At 40.8% G+C, this 22,036-nt stretch overlaps 1 protein-coding gene across 1 annotated transcript; it reads right to left on the minus strand.

Annotated features, from left to right (window-relative positions):
• Window positions 1–363: 363 nt before the first annotated feature.
• On the minus strand, window positions 364–22,036 carry UCMA (upper zone of growth plate and cartilage matrix associated). The gene is made up of 5 exons (XM_067468888.1): window positions 21,734–22,036; window positions 21,239–21,328; window positions 17,919–18,014; window positions 11,101–11,199; window positions 364–931 (listed from the first exon to the last, which is right to left on the minus strand). Exons 1-5 carry the CDS (start codon window positions 21,789–21,791, stop codon window positions 834–836), a joined length of 441 nt encoding a protein of 146 aa, XP_067324989.1. The 5' UTR covers window positions 21,792–22,036; the 3' UTR covers window positions 364–833.

The raw sequence follows: 22,036 nt of genomic DNA on the forward strand, positions 1-22,036 counted from the left end.
TTGCATATGAATCAGCCATCTACGACCGGTTTTGGCCTTGCACCAGGCCTTCCTCTGGTGGACTAAAATTATTATAAACAGAAAAATTTACTACAAACATATATATTGATCATCATATATGGAAATACATTTGAAGATACTTGCAAAGTTATAAACTTAGCACTTATTAGGTTCTTGTGGGTTTTTTCGGGCTATATGGCCATGTTCTAGAGGCATTTCTGTATAATTGGGATATTTGTTGTAATTGCTTTCCCAATATTATCAAATTATTAAGGAAAGCCATTATAAATACTTTTAATAGAGAAGCACATGATAAGATCACAAAAGGTCTTGTAGCACCTTCAATGACTAACACACTTTATTTGGCATAAGTTGTCATTCAACAGATGCAAAAACACTTAAGACCATTTTTGTCCTTCAGTCTAAAATCATTTAAAATGCTCTAGTTATAGCACAAGCTGATTTTGTGTTTAGTTCCTCCCTCTATATATAGTAATTGTGTTAAAAATAATGATTGCCCCCTTGCTCTAAGTAGAGTTGCTCATATACATGATATATACATAGACAAATCTGAAATACTTGCATTAATTTGACCTGTGCAGCAAGGTCTGGAGGCATCTATTTACTAGCACTTCAAAATACAAAGGAAAGCCGTGCCTATCAGTAAATTCAATGCTAATACGAGACAGGTGGATGAAGCATATTCAGAATCCGCAGATCAATAGCAAGCTCATAATGTGAAAAATCGAGCTTTGCTATTTGTCCTGCCAACGATGCAGCCAGCAGATACTTCCATTTTTATTATTTGGTGGAGTGTCTTCTTCACATTTGCTCTAGACAATATGCCGATTATACAGATAAGGTGGATCAAGGCCATCGTAGTGGTATTCGCGCCATTGCTCGATCTGTTCTCGGCTTCTTTCATCCTGCTCTGTAAAAGGAAGAGTATCTTAAAGATGTTGTTTCGAAATACAAACATTTTCACTGCCCCTTTACTGGTGGCATTTAATCCAGTATGGAGGGTATGGGAAAAAAAGCAACACTCATTTCTGAAAGGCTTTGGGTAAAGCCAAGTTTACTATAGTAGAGGGATCTATTAAATACCGTATATACTCAAGTATAAGCCAACCCAAGTATAAGCCGAGGCATCTAATTTTACCACAAAAACTGGGAAAATGTATTGACTTGAATATAAGCCGAGGGTGGGAAATGCAGCAGCTACTTGGCCACGGTGGTCCACGCTCTTGTTACATCCCGATTGGATTACTGCAACGCACTCTACGTGGGGTTGCCTTTGAAGACTGCTCGGAAACCCCAACTGGTCCAGCGAGAAGCAGCCAGATTGCTCACTGGAGCGACATACAGGGAGCACACCACCCCCCTGTTGTGTCAGCTCCACTGGCTGCCGTTCCAATTCCGAGCACAATTCAAAGTGCTGGTTTTAACCTACAAAACCCTAAACGGTTTCGGCCCAGTGTATCTATCCGAACGGATCTCCCTCTACGTTCCACCTCGGAACCTAAGATCTTCTGGGGAGGCCCTGTTCTCGACCCCACCTCTATCACAAGTGAGATTGGCGGGGACGAGGAGCAGGGCCTTCTCGGTGGTGGCCCCCCACCTGTGGAACTCACTCCCCGGGGAGATTAGATCAGCAACGTCCCTTCTTTCATTTAGAAAAAAGTTGAAAACCTGGATATGGGACCAGGCATTTGGACATTCTGGCAGCTAAAGAAAGACTTGATGACGAGCTGGAACTTGACGAGACGGAATGGATTTACGGAACTCCAAACGCTGAGCTCAGGATTAGCCTACTACTGTGTTTATGGTATTGTTTTGTATTGATGATATAATTTTTAATTTGTAATTGTTGAATTGCTTTTATATATGTATGTATATGAGACAAGGCATCGAATTGTGCCTTTCTCTGTAAGCCGCCCTGAGTCCCCCCTTGGGGGTGAGAAGGGCGGGGTAAAAGTGCTGGAAATAAATAAATACTGGTCAATTTCAAAATAAAACTAGATACCAATAAAATTTCATTAATTGAGGTACCAGTAGGTTAAATGTTTTTGAATATTTACATAAAACTATAATGTAAGACTGTCCAGCTCTGATGAAACCATCATTCTAGCCTCCTACAATGTAAATGTGCTTATCTATCCTTCCAATAATAATAAAGAGAGCAAAATAATAAATTTAATAACAATAATAAAAAGTAGGCTTGGGTAACAACGGAAAAATTTGTTTCTAAACTCGTTTCGTTTTTTGGGGTCCATCACGTTTCGTTTTTTTAAAGAATTCTGAAATTTTCCTTTTAAAAATTTCGAAATTTACGAAATTTCGTATAATTACGAATCGATTTGTTAATGGCGGACGCGATTGCGCTATATGCTAAAAAAACCTCCAAATGGGACAGGGGGAACTTCTGAAGCATCCCTCTCCCTCTGTTGTTGACTGTTGGTGTGATAAAACAAACAACAACTATAAAACTTGCACCAGACATGCAAAAATAATTACGAAATAATTTCGAAATAAATACGAAATAATTACGAAATATATTGAAAAAATTGTTTCGAATCTAATTTACTCCTCACACTATTCCTGCATGGCTCAATATTGGATCGTAAGCTAATTTAAATATGAATTAATAACGAATTACGAAATTAACGAACAAAACAGGCACCCTCCCTTATGGCCTTTCGCAAGGGCCTGAAGACATGGCTTTTCGAGATGGCATTCAACTGAGTGCTATGTTACTGGAAATGACAACCGGAATGGATTACAACTACGAGATTGGTTTATGATTCCACGATAAGACGGAGCGGATTATTTTAGTGTAATTAGATGTTGTGTATTAGTGATATGTTAGTTTTGTTGTTTTGGTTTCATTGTAAATTGTCTTTTATGTACTGTACACCGCCACGAGTCGCCCTAGGGCTGAGAGCGGCGGTTAATAAATGCAAGAAATAAATAAATAAATAAATAAAACCGCCCAAGCCTAATAAAAAGAGTAAAATAATAAATTTAATAAAAATAATAGAGTAAAATAATGTAAATGTATACATGAATAATAATAGAGTAAATAATAAATGTAATAAAAATAATAATAGAGTAATAACATAAATATAATAAAAATAATATTAATAACAGAGTAAATTAATAAATAACCTTGGCATACCAAGCCACCTTGTCTCTCTCCTGAGGAATCTATATGACCAAGTAGCAACAGTCAGAACTGACCACGGAACAACAGACTGGTTCAAGATTGGGAAAGGCGTACGGCAAGGCTGCATACTCTCACCCAACCTTTTTAACTTGTATGCAGAACACATCATGCGATGTGCGGAGCTTGGTGAATGCAAAGCTGGGGTGGAAATTGCTGGAAGAAACATTAACAACCTCAGATATGCAGATGACACCACTCTGATGGCCGAAAGCGAGGAGGAGCTGAGGAGCCTTCTAATCAAGGCGAAAGAAGAAAGCGCAAAAGCCGGGTTGCAGCTAAACGTCAAAAAAACCCAAGATTATGGCAACAAGAATGACTGACAACTGGAAAATAGAGGGAGAAAATGTGGAGGCCGTGACAGACTTTGTATTTCTAGGTGCAAAGATTACTGCAGATGCAGACTGTGGCCAGGAAATCAGAAGACACTTACTTCTTGGGAGGAGAGCAATGTCCAATCTCGATAAAATAGTAAAGAGTAGAGACATCAGACTGACAACAAAGATCCGCATAGTCAAAGCAATGATATTCCCTGTAGTCACCTACGGATGTGAGAGCTGGACCTTAGGGAAGGCTGAGCGAAGGAAGATCGATGCTTTTGAGCTGTGGTGCTGGAGGAAACTGCTGAGAGTGCCTTGGACTGCGAGAAGATCCAACCAGTCCATCCTCCAGGAAATAAAGCCCGACTGCTCATTGGAGGGAAGGATACTAGGGACAAAGTTGAAGTACTTTGGCCACATCATGAGGAGACAGCAAAGCTTAGAGAAGACAATTATGCTGGGGAAAGTGGAAGGCAAAAGGAAGAGGGGCCGACCAAGGGCAAGATGGATGGATGGCATCCTTGAAGTGACTGGACTGACCTTGAAGGAGCTGGGGGTGGTGACGGCCGACAGGGAGCTCTGGTGTGGGCTGGTCCATGAGGTCACGAAGAGTTGAAGATGACTGAACGAATGAACAACTGTCCAGCTCTGATGAAACCATTATTCTAGCCTCCTACAATGTAAATGTGCTTATTAGGGCTGGGCAGTTTCGTTCGTTAATTTCATAATTCGTTATTAATTCGTTATTTTTTTTTATAACGAAGCAATATTGAACCATTCAGGAGCAACTAAAAATCGAAACGAATTTTTCAATTCGTTTCGTAATTGTTTCGAAATCGTTTCGTTATTATTTCCGTATGTCTGGTGCAAGTTTTATAGTTGTTGTTTGTTTTATCAGTGAAAAAAATATATAATTATCACACCAACAGTCAACAACAGAGGGAGAGGGAAGCTTCAGAAGTTCCCCCTGTCCCATTTGGAGGTTTTTTTAGCGTATTGCGCGGTTGCGTCCGCCATTAACGAATCGATTCGTAATTGTTTCGTAATTTCCGAAATTTCGTAAATTTAGAACTTTTTTAAAGAAAAAATTCGGAATTCTTTTAAAAATCGAAACGCAAAAACCCCCTAAAAACGAATCGTGGTTGCCCAGCCCTAGTGCTTATCTATTCTTCCAATAATAAAGAGAGCAAAATAATAAATTTAATAACAATAATAAAAAGAGTAAAATAATAAATGTAATAAAAATAATAGAGTGAAATAATGTAAATGTAATAACATGAATAATAATAGAGTAAATAATAAATGTAATAAAAATAATAATAGAGTAATAACATAAATATAATAAAAATAATACTAATAACAGAGTAAATTAATAAATAACCTTGGCTCAAGTATAAGCCGAGGGGAGCTTTTTCAGCCTAAAAAGGGGGCTGAAAAACTAGGCTTATACTCAAGTATATACAGTATGTTCTTCATCCATACAACCTGGCCTTTAAAAGTCTTGAATCACAGGATGAATGAGACACTAGTCGCATACAGTATGAGCCCTCTTATCTGTGGACTCTTGATCCATGGTTTCACCTTGCCTCCCATGGATAACTGAAACCACAACTAATTATAAGCCCTGTACTTTGGTATACTTAGACCAGAACCACACCATAGAATAGTACAGGAGTATATAGAAACATCCGGGGAGGCCCTGCTCTCGATCCCGCCAGCCTCACAAACACGGCTGGTGGGGACGAGAGACAGGGCCTTCTCAGTGGTGGCCCCCCGGCTGTGGAACGCCCTTCCAGCAGACGTTAGATCGGCCCCCTCTCTGCTAGCGTTCAGGAGAGGAGTGAAGACCTGGCTCTTTGAACAGGCGTTTAATTAACCAGTGCAATTAATTGATTGATCATGGAACATGGAATAATGGACTAAGAGATTGGATTACGATTTTGCTGATGAGACGTGATAGATTAGTTATATGGTTGTATTGATGTTATATTGCTGTATTGATGTACTGTTATATTGTTGTAGTTGCCCTGATTACTGTTTTAATGCTGATGCTGTCCACTTTGTATACTGACTTGGCTGTAAACCGCTCTGAGTCGCCTACGGGCTGAGATAGAGCGGTATACAAATAAAGTAAATAATAATAATAATAATAATCCACAAACTCGTTCAGGGACTGGAATATTATTTTTTGGAGTATATATATGTAAGTGAAACCATGGATATTGAGTCCACAGAGTTCATAAATATGAAAGTAAGCCCCACCGAGTCCAGTGAATCAATCAACTCTGTTTCCATTCCTTCCCTCCATCCATTTATTTTTTTCAGGCAACAAGACTAAGTTTATCTTTTGGTGCATTTCATAGAATCATAGAATCATATAGTTGGAAGAAACCTCATGGGCCATCCAGTCCAACTCACTGTCAAGAAGCAGGAAAATTGCATTCAAAGCACCCCCGACAGATGACCATCCAACCTCTGTTTAAAAGCTTCCAAAGAAGGAGCCTCCACCACACTCTGGGGCAGAGAGTTCCACTGCTGAACAGCTCTCACAGTCAGGAAATTCTTCCTAATGTTCAGATGGAATTTCCCTTCTTGTAGTTTGAAGCCATTGTTCCGTGTCCTAGTCTCCAGGGCAGCAGTAAACAAACTTGCTCCCTCCTCCCTGTGACTTCCTCTGACGTATTGGGTTTAGCTCAGACCATAAAATTACATCACTGAGAAGGAAGCTGATGAATCCCTTTCCAAAATCCATTCTATATCCCATGTGTAATAAAGCATGCCTGTGTCACAAAGGACACCACTGGGGTTTTTCCCCCCATATTTTGCTTCATTCCAGGCACTCTGAACAGTGTTGGGAGTTCCCAAGAATGAAATTAGACTGCATATGTCATATTACATTCCTGCCAAGTTCTCTGCACATTGTGTATGTGGTAGGATGTGATGTGGTTATATTGGTAAAAACGGTATAATTTTCTGGAAGGAAAAAAATTATGTATAGGAAGAAATATGTCCCATTTCCAATTGGAAAGGAAACTTAAGTTTATACTGATTTTTCTTAGAGCACAACTGTGCTCATAACATATCTCAGTGGCTTTATAACAAGCATGGTATCCTACAAGAATCCCAGGAATAGTTTTCTGAAAGGACCAGTGCCATCATTTGAGTATCATAGAATAATAGAGTTGGAAGAGACCGCATGGGTCATCCAGTCCAACCCCCTGCCAAGAAGCAGGAATATTGCATTCAAAGCACCCCTGACAGATGGTCATCCAGCCTCTGTTTAAAAGCTTCCAAAAAAGAAGCCTCTACCACACTCTGGGGCAGAGAGTTCCACTGCTGAACAGCTCTCACAGTCAAGAAGTTCAGATGGAATCTCCTTTCTTATAGTTTGAAGCCATTGTCCTGCATCCTAGTCTCCAGGGCAGCAGAAAACAGGTTTGCTCCTTCCTTCCTATGACTTCTTCTCACATTTTTATACATGGCTATCATGTCTCCTCTCAGCCTTCTCTTCTTCAGGTTAAAGTCACGCTACCCCGCTATTCTGCCTTGGAATATTGTGTCCAGTTCTTGTTACCACAATTGAAGAGCGATATTGACAAGCTGGAATGTGTCCAGAGGAGGGCGACTAAAATGATCAAGGGTCTGGAGAACAAGCTCTATGAGGAGCGGCTTAAGGAGCTGGGCATGTTTAGCCTGAAGAAGAGAAGGCTGAGAGGACATATGATAGGTAAAGGTAAAGGTAGTCCCCTGACATTAAGTCCAGTCATGTCTGACTCTGGGGTGTGGTGCTCATCTCCATTTCTAAGCCGAAGAGCCAGCGTTGTCCGTAGACACCTCCAAGGTCATGTGGCCGGCATGACTGCATGGAGCGCCGTTACCTTCCCGCCGGAGCGGTACCTACTGATCTACTCACATTTGCATGTTTTCGAACTGCTAGGTTGGCAGAAGCTAGGGCTGACAGCGGAAGCTCACGCCGCTTCCCGGAATCGAACCTGCGACCTTTCAATCAACAAGCTCAGCAACTCAGTGCTTTAAACCACTGCGCCACCGGGGGCTCCGGACATATGATAGCCATGTATAAATTTGTCAGAGGAAGCTACAGGGAGGAGGGAGCAAGCTTGTTTTCTGCTTCCCTGGAGACTAGGACATGGAACAATGGCTTCAAACTACAAGAAAGGAGATTCCATCTGAACATGAGGAAGAACTTCCTGTCTGTGAGAGCTGTTCAGTAGTGGAACTCTCTGCCCCGGAGTGTGATGGAGGCTCCATCTTTGGAAGCTTTTAAACAGAGGCTGGATGGCCATCTATCGGGGGTGCTTTGAATGCAATTTTCCTGCTTCTTGACAGGGAGTTGGACTGGATGGCCCATGAGGTCTCTTCCGACTTTATGATTCTATGATTCTAGTTTCATTATAAAAATGTGAGGGTTTTTTTAAGGAATTTGAAGCTGCACCGGAGGTACAGCTTCCAAATAACGAAAATGGCTTCCAGTTTTTGCATAGGCTGATACTGTTTCAGGTCTCTCCCTATGCAGAGGATACTAGGACCCGAAACCCATGAGCAGCTGTCTTTCAGAATAGAAATGCCCTTATTTGGTAGATGTTTATAGAGTTTGTTATACACTTCCCTCTCTCTTTGTTTTTCAAAGTTCTATTTAAAATTCAAGACACAGTTGTGTATTTATGAACTGTTCTAGCAAAATCCAAACAATTGGTAACTGTAGACAAGAAGGAACTTTTTGTGTGAGTTGCAGCAGTATTAGGTGACGCACATTTTTAAGAACAATTGTTCCAAAAACTACAGACTCAGTGTCATGAAACTGAGATGCTTACAGTCGTAGCCTGAAAAGCAAATCAAAGATTCCTTTCTCAGCATTGTTTTAGTTCAACAAGAGCCCTTCTTTCACCTCAACTCATTTTAGGCTGAAGCAGGGGTCCTCAAACTAAGACCCGGGGGCCGGATTCGGCCCTCCATGGTCATTTCCCCGGCCCTCACTCAGGGTCAACATAAGTCTGAAATGACTTGAAAGCACACAACAACAACAACAACAACAACAGCCAAAAGCAGGTCCACACTTCCCATTGAAATACTAATAAGCCTTGCCGCTGCTGCTGGGCGGGGGTCTTTCCCAGAAGATGTCAGTGGGGTGTGCATGCCCAGGTGAGCCGGGGAAAGGGGGAAGAAGGGGGCGGGGGGAGCCAGGGGAGCGAGGGGAGGAAGCCAGGCCGGGAAGGGAGCTTGCTCGCTCAGTCTCTCTCTCTCGCCTGCCTTCCCTTCTCCTTGCCCCTGCTCGGGCCCCTTTGCAGCCAGGAGCTGAAATAATAACAAAACAATTACAAAACAATTACAAAATAGCTTTAAAAATTCGTTTTTTAAAAAAATTGCTCCAGACTGATTCGTTATCGTTTTGTAATTTAAAAATTAACGATTTTTTTAAAGAATTACGAATTAACGAAACGAATTGCCCAGCCCTACAAATAAGTTTAAAATGGTTCATTTTAATTATTGTATTGTTTTAAAGTGTTTTTTGGACTACAAATAATATATGCAGTGTGTGCTATCCATAGAGGATCATAGAATCAAAGAGTTGGAAGAGACTTCATGGGCCATCCAGTCCAACCCCCTGCCAAGAAGCAGGAATATTGCATTCAAATCACCCCTGACAGATGGCCATCCAGCCTCTGTTTAAAAGCTTCCAAAGAAGGAGCCTCCATCACACTCCGGGGCAGAGAGTTCCATTGCTAAACGGCTCTCACAGTCAGGAAGTTCTTCCTCATGTTCAGATGGAATCTTCTTTCTTGTAGTTTGAAGCCATTGTTCCGCGTCCTAGTCTCCAAGGAAGCAGAAAACAAGCTTGCTCCCTCCTCCCTATGACTCCCTCTCATGTATTTATACATGGCTATCATGTCTCCTCTCAGCCCTCTCTTCTTCAGGCTAAACATGCCTAGCTCTTTAAGCCACTCCTCGTAGGGCTTGTTCTCCAGACCTTTGATCATTTTAGCCACCCTTCTCTGGATACATTCCAGCTTGTCAATATCTCTCTTCAATTTTGGTGCCCAGAATTGGACACAATATTCCAGATGTGGTCTAACCAAGGCAGAAGAGAGGGGTAGCATGTCTTACCTGGATCTAGACACAATGCTCCTATTGATGCAGGCCAAAATCCCATTGGCTTTTTTTGTCAATGCTCAGTTGAAGACCACCCATAGGAACGCCGTTTACTCCATGTCACTGAAGCTATTCCACACAGTCACATTTGACAGATCCAGTCCCACATGTTTTTCTCACATTTCCACACGGATGATGAACTCAGAAGATGGCACTGCCAGGCAATCAAATGCTAATCAAGGTGATCAGTTGAAACATTCACACCTAGCTCCATAAGACAAGAGTCCTTTGTCACACCCTGGTCATTCCACAGATATATAAACCCTTTTTCCCAGTTCCAACAGACCTCACTACCTCTGAGGATGCTTGCCATAGATGCAGACGAAACATCAGGAGAAAATGCCTTTAGAACATGGCCATATAGCCCGAAAAAACCTACAACAACCCAACTCAGCTGATTTCTTACCAGCTCCTGTTTCCCTTCTGTTTCTCCACAGTTCTAAGATAATTCATAGACAGACACCACAGATGACAGCCGGAAGTAGGTTTGCGATTTGTGAAGGGCTCCAATTTGTTACACATATGTGTATTGTTAGTTTTGAATAAAACTTTTGCTGAAGTTTATGGAAATCCTTTTTTTTTGTATCCGTTCCAAGTTATTAATACCTAAGATCATAGATACATCATTAACTAAAGTATATATGTATAGGTATATACAGGTATAGAGACATCACACTGGCAACGAAGATCTGCATAGTAAAAGCAATGGTATTCCCCGTAGTCACCTATGGATGTGAGAGCTGGACCATAAGGAAGGCTGAGCGAAGGAAGATCGATGCTTTTGAACTGTGGTGCTGAAGGAAAGTTATGAAAGTGCCTTGGACCTCAAGAAGGTCCCACCAGTCCATCCTTCAGGAGATAAAGCCCGATTACTCATTGGAGGGAAGGATAGTAGAGGCAAAGATGAAGTACTTTGGCCACATCATGAGAAGACAGGAAAGCTTGGAGAAGACAATGATGCTGGGGAAAATGGAAGGAAAAAGGAAGAGGGGCCGACCAAGGGCAAGATGGATAGATGGCATCCTTGAAGTGACTGGCTTGACCTTGAAAGAGCTGGGGGTGGTGACGGCCGACAGGGAGCTCTGGTGTGGCAGCCCACACCAGAGCTCCCTGTCGGCCGTCACCATCCCCAGCTCTCTCAAGGTCCATGAGGTCACAAAGAGTCGAAAACGACTGAACAAATGAACAACAAACATGTTTTCAAGGCAGCACTCTCACCTGAGATTCCTCCCCCTACCCCTGAAGACCCCAAGAAGGAGGAGCCAAGCCCTGAGATCTGCAATTCCTAACCAAATACACAAGCATTTCCACAGCATGAACCTTTGCAAGGATAGAATGATTGTGTACTCAGGCTTTCCAAAATAAAGTTCACAGTCCTTGTTGTACGCTTACCATCACGTTCTTCCTCGACAAAGTTCTCAAATTCATTCCTCTGCTCCTCATAGTACTCCCTCCTTTGTTCATCTGCTGCAAGCATCTGCCGTGTCTCTGCTGCATAAAAACATATGTACAGAGAGTTAGACAGCTGGGCTTAAGAGAAAGCAAAGGAAGATAAGGATTAATGTTATTTTATCACACTTATTTGCTTGAATATTCATCTTTATATCTGAGTGGTATACAATGAAACCGGTTTAAACAATATAATGCAACGAGAATGAGTTAAACAGACTAAAAGGCTATTTAATAATATAGCAAGTGAAAACAACACAGTTTAAGGAAATGTATAACTGTGATCATGTGTAAACTTGGCTGACGAATGGTCCCCAAGGCTTTAGTAAAATGCCATGTTTTCACTTTGCATCAGAATGAGACCGATGTTGGCACCTGTAAAGGTTCTCTATAAAGAGGGTTCCACTATTATCATGCTACAGTTGAGATGGCCTTATTTATTTATTTGTCGTGTCAGGGCAACCAGTCAATTGTATTACATTTCTAACAGAACAAAACAAACAAACAGACAAACACAAAATTTGCAAGTTTGGTAGTTGATTAAATGTCCTTTGACCAGTATCTGGCCACTTGGAGTGCTTCTGGTGTTGCTGCAAGAAGGTCCTCCATTGTGCATGTGGCAGGGCTCAGGTTGCATTGCAGCAGGTGGTCAGTGGTTTGCTCTTCTCCGCACTCGCATGTTGTGGATTCCACTTTGTGGCCCCATTTCTTGAGGTTGGCTCTGCATCTCATGGTGCCAGAGCGCAGTCTGTTCAGCGCCTTCCAAGTCGCCCAGTTTTCTGTGTGCCCAGGAGGGAGTCTCTCATCTGGTATCAGCCATTGGTTGAGGTTCTGGGTTTGAGCCTGCCACTTTTGGACTCTCACTTGCTGGGGTGTTCCAGCGAGTGTCTCTGTAGATCTTAGAAAACTATTTCTAGATTTAAGTCATTGACGTGCTGGCTGATACCCAAACAGAGGATGAGCTGGAGATGTCTCTGCCTTGGTCCTTTCATTATTGGCTGCTACTTCCCGGCAGATGTCAGGTGGTGCAATACCGGCTAAGCAGTGTAATTTCTCCAGTGGTGTAGGGCGCAGACACCCCGTGATAATGCGGCATGTCTCATTAAGAGCCACATCTACTGTTTTAGTGTGGTGAGATGTGTTCCACACTGGGCATGCGTACTCAGCAGCAGAGTAGCATAGTGCAAGGGCAGATGTCTTCACTGTGTCTAGTTGTGATCCCCAGGTTGTGCCAGTCAGCTTTCGTATGATATTGTTTCTAGCACCCACTTTTTGCTTGATGTTCAGGCAGTGCTTCTTGTAGGTCAGAGCACGGTCTAGAGTGACTCCCAGGTATTTGGGTGTGCTGCAATGCTCCAGTGGGATTCCTTCCCAGGTTATCCTCAGAGCTTGTCTGTTCTTGAGATGAAAAGCACATGTCTGTGTTTTAGATGGGTTAGGGATCAGCTTGTTTTCCCTGTAATAGGCAGTAAGAGCACCTAGAGCTTTGGAGAGCTTCTGTTCTACCATCTCAAAGCTCCTTGCTTGAGCAGTAATGGCACGATCATCAGCATAGATGAAACTCTCTGTCCCTTCTGGCAGTGGCTGGTCATTTGTGTAGATGTTGAACATGGATGGAGCAAGCACGCTCCCCTGAGGCAGGCCGTTCTTCTGTTACTGCCATCTGCTTCTCTGGCCCTGAAACTCAGCAAAAAAGCTCCTGTTTTGTAGCAGGTTTCCTATGAGGCGGGTGAGGTGGTAGTCCTTTGTGATATTATACATTTTTCTCAGGAGGAGGCGGTGGTTCACAGTATCATAGGCTGCTGACAGGTCTATGATGACAGCTCCTGTGATCTGCTGCCTTTCAACGCCATCTTCTATGAGCTGAGTCAGGTTCAGCACTTGCGATGTGCAGCTTTTGCCTTGAAGTTATGCTTATCACAATTGAATCTGAAGGGAGTAAGGAATCAACATTTCTTTTACATATTTCCTTCTGGGGCACCACAGAGCAAACCACAGAACACACATATAAAGTAAACCATAAGAACACTGGACCCTATTGTTCTTTTTTTCCCTCATCCCCAGTTATGAAATACTAAACGATTAACTGTTTGCATACACCATAACAATATCAACCTCTTTCATCAGATTGGTGATTTCCATTACAATGTTCTTTGTTGAGAACCAAATCTTTCTCATTTTTTTAACGTGAACTAATTCTGTTACGCTGCATCATGTGTCCTAAACAGCAATACAAAAAGCTCTGGGTTGTTGTAGATTTTTCGGGCTATATGGCCATGTCTAGAAGCATTCTCTCCTGACATTTCGCCTGCATCTATGGCAAGCATCCTCAGAGGTTGTGAGGATGCTTGCCATAGATGCAGGTGAAATGTCAGGATAGAATGCTTCTAGAACATGGCCATATAGCCCCAAAAAACTACAACAATCCAGTGATTCCAGCCATGAAAACCTTCAATACACAAAAAGCCCTGTTTCTTCTATATAAATAAAAATGTAATGTTCGTTTGTGATACCATCAGAACTCAAAAACCACTAGGGGAATTGACACCAAATTTGGACACAAGACACCTAATAACCCAATGTATGTCCTCCACTCAAAAAAATGATTTTGTCATTTGGGAATTGTCATTGCTGGGATTTATAGTTTACCTACGATCAAAGAGCATTCTGAACTCCATCAATGATGGAATTGAACCAAATATGGCATACAGGACTTCCATGACCAACAGAAAAAACTGGAAGGGTTTGGTAGACATTGACCTTGAGTTTGGGAATTGTAGTTCACCCACATCCAGAGAGCACTGTGGACTCAAACAATGATGGATCTGGACCAAACTTGGCACGAATATTCCATATGCCCAAATATGAACACAGATGGAGTTTAAGGGAAATAGACCTTGACATTTGGGAGTTGTAGTTGCTGGGATTTATAGTTCACCTACAATCAAAGAGCATTCTGAACTCCACCAATGATGAAATTGAACCATACATGGCATACAGGACTTCCATGACCAACAGAACACACTGGAAAGGTTTGGTGGGCATTGACCTTGAGTTTGGGAGTTGTAGTTCACCCACATCCAGAGAGCACTGTGGACTCAAACAATGATGGATCTGGACCGAACTTGACACAAAAATTCCATATGCCTAAATATGAACACAGATGGAGTTTGGAGGAAATAGACCTTGACATTTGGGATTTGTAGTTACTGGGATTTATAGTTCACTACAATTAAAGAGCATTCTGAAACCCACAAATGACAAAAATGGGGCAAACTTCCCACACAGAACCCCCATGACCAACAGAAAATACTTAAGGCCATCCAGTCCAACTCTCTTCACCAGGGCAAGAAAATATAACCAGAGCCCTCCTGACAAAGAGCCATCCAGTCATAAATATAGATAGATATGATTCTCTCTCTCACACACACACAGATAGAGTATGATAGATTTGAAAGAGACCCTTAAAGAAGGACTATAATATGTTGCATATTCCAGAGTAGGCAAACCAGACATTTTCCACATCAACACTGACAAAGAAACAACAAGAAATACTGTTTACTCACAAGCATAAAGGAATTACATATATTAGAAACCAACACTTTCTCATTACTTTATTTTCCAGATCACTAGACTGGGCCACAGCAACACGTGGCAGGGGACAGCTAGTCTTAAATAAAGCTTTAAAAAAAAATAACTGGGCTTGTAGACTCTTCTCATCAGAGAAATAAAAAGACTGTTTTTCTGTTGTTCTTAAATGAAATTCAGTATCTTTTCCCTTTAAATCTTATTTAGGGAAAACTGCTTTAGCTTTAACAAACTTACAGTCCCTATATTGCCAACAGATACATTAATTTCACCATGATGTCCTGTACCTCCCACAACAGCTTCCTATTCATTGACTAAAGCAATCTGTGGCTTAAGCAGTTAAGAAATACTCTCCCCCCCCCCCCTCCGCATCCTCCTTTCAAACATATTTATTTAACATGTTCTTCTAATTTCATTTCCAGATCAACATTTTGGCTGAATCTCATTTACCTGACAATAAGCATGAGTATTAAGAAATTAAATTAAAATTCTACCTCCAAAGAATTTTCCAAATATTGGTTGATTTAAACAGGCATATTTTATTTTATTTTATTTTATTTTATTATTATTTTATTTTACTTTACTTTATTTTATTTTATTTTATTATTTTATTTCATTTCATTTCATTTTATTTTATTTTATTTTATTTTATTTTATTTTATTTTATTTTATTTTATTTTATTTTATTTTATTTTATTTTATTTTATTTATTCTAAAGCTATCTATCTATCTATCTATCTATCTATCTATCTATATATATTCCTGCCTATTTTATGTTCCACTGTTTTTCCATTGAGTTTTTTTCCTCTCCTTGCACTAACAATAGCTAAATTTGGCTAGTCATTTCTTTGGAAATAAACACTTCTTGTTCCCTTGAATAAATCGGTTGCAATCTATATATATAAAAATGCTCTGTGCGTAATGAGTACCTTAAAAACAAAAGAATCAATGAATGAAATCACACCAAATTTAGCAACAAAATATCTCACAACACAAGGAGTGACCATCACTCAAAAAATTATGATTTTGTCATTTGGGAGTTGTAGTTGCTGGGATTTATAGTTCACCTATAATCAAAGAGCATTCTGAACTCCACCAACGATTGAATTGAACCAAACTTGGCACACAGGACTTCCCTGACCAACAGAAAACAGTAGAAGGGTTTGGTGGGAATTGACCTTGAGTTTCAGATTTATAGTTCGCCTACATCTAGAGAGCACTATGGACTCAAACAATGATGGATCTGGACCAAACTTGGCACAAATACTCAATATGCCCAAATATAAACACAGATGGAGTTTGGGGAAAATAGACCTTGGCATTTGGGGATTGTAGTTACTGGGATTTATAGTTCACCAACAATCAAAGAGCATTTTGAACCCCACCAATGATGGAATTGAACCAAACGTGGCACACAGGACTCCCCCGACCAACAGAAAATACTAGAAGGGTTTGGTGGGCATTGACCTTGAGTTTTGGAGTTTTAGTTCACCTACATCTAGAGACAAAGTTGAAGTACTTCGGCCACATAATGAGGAGACAGCAAAGCTTAGAGAAGACAATTATGCTGGGAAAAGTGGAAGGTAAAAGGAAGAGGGGCTGACCAAGGGCAAGATGGATGGATGGCATCCTTGAAGTGACTGGATTGACCTTGAAGGAGCTGGGGGTGGTGACAGCCAACAGGGAGCGCTGGCGTGGGCTGTTCCATGAGGTCACGAAGAGTCGGAGACGACTGAACAAATGAACAACAACAACAACATCTAGAGAGCACTGTGGACTCAAAACAATGATGGAACTGGACCAAACTTTGCACGAATACTCAATATGCCCAAATATAAACACAGATGGAGTTTGGAGGAAATAGACCTTAACATTTGGAAGTTGTAGTTACTGGGATTTATAGTTCCCCTACAATCAAGGAGCATACTGAACCCCACCAACAATGAATTTGAAACAAACTTGGCACACAGAACTCCCATTACCAACAGAAAACACTAGAAGGGTTTGGTGGGCATTGACCTTAAGTTTTGGAGTTGTAGTTCACCTACATCTAGAGAGCATTGTGGACTCAAACAATGATGGATCAGGACCAAACTTGGCACGAATACTCAGTATGCCCAAATATAAACACAGATGGAGTTTGAGGGAAATAGACGTTGACATTTTAGTTACTGGGATTTATAGTTCACCTACAATCAAAGAGCATTCTGAACTCCACCAACAATGAATTTGAACCAAACTTGGCACACAGAACTCTCCTGACCAACAGAAAACACTAGAAGGGTTTGGTGGACATTGACCTTAAGTTTTGGAGTTGTAGTTCACCTACATCTAGAGAGCACTGTGGACTCAAACAATGATGGATCAGGACCAAACTTGGCACGAATACTCAGTATGCCCAAATATAAACACAGATGGAGTTTAGGGGAAATAGACCTTAACATTTGGGAGTTGTAGTTACTGGGATTTATAGTTCATCTACAATCAAGGAGTATTCTGAACCCCACCAACGACAAAATTGGGGCAAACTTCCCACACAGAACTGTCATGACCAACAGAAAATGCTGTGTTTTCTGGTGGTCTTTGGCGACCCTTCTGACACCCCCTCGCAACCCCCCTCAGGGGTCCCAAACCCCAAGTTGAGAAATGCTGCCTTAAGGCCATCCACTCCAACTTCCTTCACTAGGGCAAGAAAACAAAGAGCCCTCCAGCCATAGATATAGATAAATATATATGAATCGCACGCGCACACACACACATGTTTGTGACAGATATAGTACCATAGATTTGAAAGAGACACCTAAAGAAGGACAATAATATGTTGCATGTTCCAGAGTAGGCAAACCAGACAATCTTCACATCAGCATTGACAAAGAAACAACAAGAAATACTGTTTACTCACGAGGATAGAGAAAATACATATATTAGAAACCAACCCTTTCTCGTTATTTTATTTTCCAGCTCATGAGACTGGGCCACAGCAATGTGTGGCAGGGGACCGCTAGTCAATATATATGTATGTAGACTAATATCAAAGGGGTACAAATAATGAGATTATTTTGACTCTCAAGTTACTTGTTACTCCAGAATGCGACAGACAAATAAGAAAAAATAGATGAAAAGGGTATTCAGAGAATCCGACCTTGACATAAACAGCCTCCAAACAATCTCACCATTAAGTTCATCTCTAGATTTGGTAGATCTTTTGCCTCGCTTCTTGAAAAAGTTAGAGGCATCTGATTCTTGAATGAAGACTCTCTTTTCCAGACCTGGAAGCAGACAAACAAGAAGATCTGACACTGGGGTGTGTGGATCACGTATTGCTATGAAAGGTTTTTAAATGTGATTAGTCTTGTTTGTTTGTTTGTTTGTTTATTTACAGCTTTTATATTCCGCCCTTCTCACCCCTCAGGGGACTCAGGGCGGATTTCAGTGTACACATATATAGCAAACATTCAATGCCAATTTTTGACATACCAACATATATAGACATACACAGAGGCTATTTAACTTTTTCTGGCCGCCAGGGAAGCTGTCGCTTTCATCGTCCATTTGCGACGCTGATGAAGCACTTCCGCATTCCCCGCATGCTTCCCCGCTGGAATGCTTTGCTGGAGTCTTTTTTATGGCCTCATAGATCAGTTAATTTAGCCTCCCCACACTTTAAGGTGGTACCTAATTTTCCTACTTGACAGATGCAACTGTCTTTCGGGTTGCAAAGGTCGACAACAGGCTACACAATTGGTTGGAAACCCACTCCAACCCGGGCTGGCTTCGAATTCATGACCTTTTGGTCAGAGTGATCTTAATGCAGCTGACACTCAGCCAGCTGCGCTACAATCCTGGTGTTTGTATTCTCTTTCCTGCTCACTTCCAAAATCAGGGAATTTATCAATTTATCAATACGGGTTAAAGAAAATTATTATAAGTTAATATGGAAATGGTACCTAACACCAGTAAGAATAGCAAATATAAATAAAAACTATTTAAAAAATTGCTGGAGAGGATGTCAAGAATCAGGAACATATATACATATGTGGTGGCAATGTAAATATGTAAATAATTTTTGGGGGAAAGTATTTAGAGAAATAGAAGATACAATGAATATTAAAATAGAAAGAAGTCCTAGTATAGCTTTAGTATCATTATATAATAATAAACAATTGAAAAAAGAGGATAAAGAAGCGATAACAAATTTATTAACAATAGCAAGACTGCTTATAGCAAGGAACTGGAAATCTATATAAATAAAAATGTAATATTCGTTTGTGGGATTAACAGAACTCAAAAACCACTGGATGAATTGACACCAAATTTGGACACAAGATACCTAACAACCCAATGTATGTCCTTCACTCAAAAGGATTGATTTTCTCATTTGGGAGTTGTAGTTGCTGGGATTTATAGTTCAACTACAATCAAAGAGCATTCTGAACCCCACCAATGATGGAATTGAACCAAACTTGGCACACAGTTCTCCCCTGACCAACAGAAAATACTGGAAGGGTTTAGTGGGCAGTGTCCTTTGGTTTTGGAGTTGTAGTTCACCTACATCCCGAGATCACTGTGGACTCAAACAATGATGGATCTGGACCAAACGCTACAAGAAGACTCAGTATGCCCAATGTGAACACTGGTGGAGTTTGAGGAAAATAGAATCTTGACATTTGGAAGTTGTAGTTGCTGGGATTTATAGTTCAGCTACAATCACAGAGCATTCTGAACCCCACCAACGATAGAATTGGGCCAAACCTCCCACACAGAACCCCCATGACAATCAGAGTGGGCCACAGCAAGGTGTGGCAGGGGACAGCTAGTGAGAAATAAATACACAAATAGAGGAGTGGTACAAAGAAGTATGGAAATTGGCAATAAATGATAAGCTGGCATGCATATTAAAAGTTAAAAGAGGTATATGGAAACAAAGTGATTTTGATTATGTATAGAGAAAAAATATTGAAAAGGGGTTTAAAAAGAAAGAAGGAAAGTTACCTCCACAAGAAGAATTGAAATTTTGACAGATGATATGTAAAAGCTGTGGCTTGGGAGGGTGGTGGGGAGCACAGCGGTGAGGGATAGACAATATGTATAAGCAGAAATATAACACTAGATGCCAAAAGTTAAAGTATGGTAAGTTGTATTGAATAATATGTATCTGCTGTAAAATAAACAATGTATAACACATGTATTAAACCATGATCTATATAAATAAAAATGTAATGTTCGTTTGTGAGATTAACAGAACTCAAAAACCACTGGGGGAATTGACACCAAATTTGGACACAAGACACCTAACAACCCAATGTATGTCCTTCACTCATAAAAACACTGAAAAACACAGCAAAAGCCCCAAAAAACTAAATGACGAAAAGCTAAACGACAATACAGAAAAAGGGGGAGGGAAGGGGAAGAAAAAAAAAGAAAGAAAGAGTGAGGGAGGGAGAGAAAGAAAGAAGGAAAGGGATAAGGAAGCATGGAAGCAAAGAGAGAAGGAAGGAAAGAAGTAGAGAAGGAAGAAAGGAGAGAAAGAGGGAGGGAAAGAAAAAGAGAAGAAAGGAAAGTTAGAGAAGGAAGGAAGGAGAGAAGGAAAGAAAAAAGGGAAAGAAGGAAGGAAAGAGGGAGCGAAGGAAGGGGAGAAGATGTAGAGAAAGAGGGAGGGAAGGAAAGAAGGAAAGAGAGAAGGAAGAAAAGAGAGACGGAAGAGAGAGAGAAAAGGGGGGAAGGAAAGTAATAGAGAAGGATGGAAGAAGAGAAGGAAAGACAGGAAGGAAGGAAAGAAAAAAGGGAAAGAAGGAAGGAAAGAGGGAGTGAAGGAAGGGGAGAAGATGTAGAGAAAGAGGGGGGAAGGAAAAAAGGAAAGAGAGAAGGAAGAAAAGAGAGACAGAAGAAGAGAAAGAAAAAGGGGGAAGGAAGGAAATAGATAGAGAACGATGGAAGAAGAGAAGGAAAGACAGGAAGGAAGGAAGGAAGGAAGGAAGGAAGGAAGGAAGGAAGGAAGGAAGGAAGGAATCCTTAAATTGTGCTATTTTAAATGGTGTATTTTAATATTTAGATAAATGTTTTTTAATGTTTATGTATTGTATACAGGCACTGAATGTTTGCCATGTATATTTGTACTCCACTCTGAGTCCCCTTCGGGGTGGGAAGGGCGGAATATAAGTGTTTTTAATAATAATAATAATAATAATAATAATGGAATAATAATGGAATAATAATGGAATAATAATAATAATAATAATAATATAATATAATAATAATAATAATATAATAATAATAACAATAATAATAATAATAATAATAATAATAATAATAATGGAAGGAAGGAAGGAAGGAAGGAAGGAGGAAGGAGGAAGGTATGGAAGGAGGGAAAGAAGGAGAGAAAGAGGGAAGGTTGGCCACAGCAACGCATGGCGGGTACAGCTAGTAAAATAATAAAAATATTTTTTGCAAAAACAAAATCAGGGAATGGATCACAGTGCATCTTCCCACTTACTTTCTTTTCTTGATTCTCCCGTTGCCGCCTTCTTGGAACCCACGGCCACTGTCTTGGAGCCCACAGACATGGCGCTGGCACCCTTAAGCACTAAGCAAGACAGAAGATCAAGTATTGTTTAAATCAGTTAAAGAGTCACAGTAGGAGCTTGGGGAAAATCACAAAGAAGTGCTTCAGACTAAAATCTGCAAAGGTCCTGCCAATATTATATTCTGTCTGACCGGAGATAAATTTGCTTTGAAACCCACAGTCCATTTGACCCAAGGTCACAATGCATTACATCCCTCCTGTCTCAACAGCAACAGTCCAGTAAAAGAAACCGTATACCTGATATATCTGTAATCTGGAGAAACGTCTTACCATTGCAATGTTATCAGACACAGCCTCCCTCCATCCTATTAAAATGACAAATGCCAGCACACACTGGGCACTTCCAGATTATTGTTTCCTGAAATCCAGCCTTTCCTCTTAGTTATTTTTGCAAACCGTACATACCAATCAGGAGCGCAAGAGTCATGAGATAGGTCAGAAAAAGCACTTGCTTCCAGTTCATCTTTCCAATGTTCTAGCTGGCACAATAATGAATGTCACAGTGACATTTGGAGAGGTCTATGACAAAAATTTAGTCCTGTCCTCCTTCTAGGAAACTAAGCAGAAAGTTAGACTGTTCCCTTTAGGGTGGGAGGGTCAGAGGAGGGACCTTGGCTGGTACTTGTCTTGGCAGTTCCCAGGCATATCAAGGGAACTTGGAAACATCAACACAGGAAGAACTCATGTGAACCCTCGGATGCTCAACAG

The sequence above is a fragment of the Anolis sagrei genome, chromosome 5 (genome assembly GCF_037176765.1).
Source record: "Anolis sagrei isolate rAnoSag1 chromosome 5, rAnoSag1.mat, whole genome shotgun sequence".
NCBI lineage: Eukaryota > Metazoa > Chordata > Lepidosauria > Squamata > Dactyloidae > Anolis > Anolis sagrei.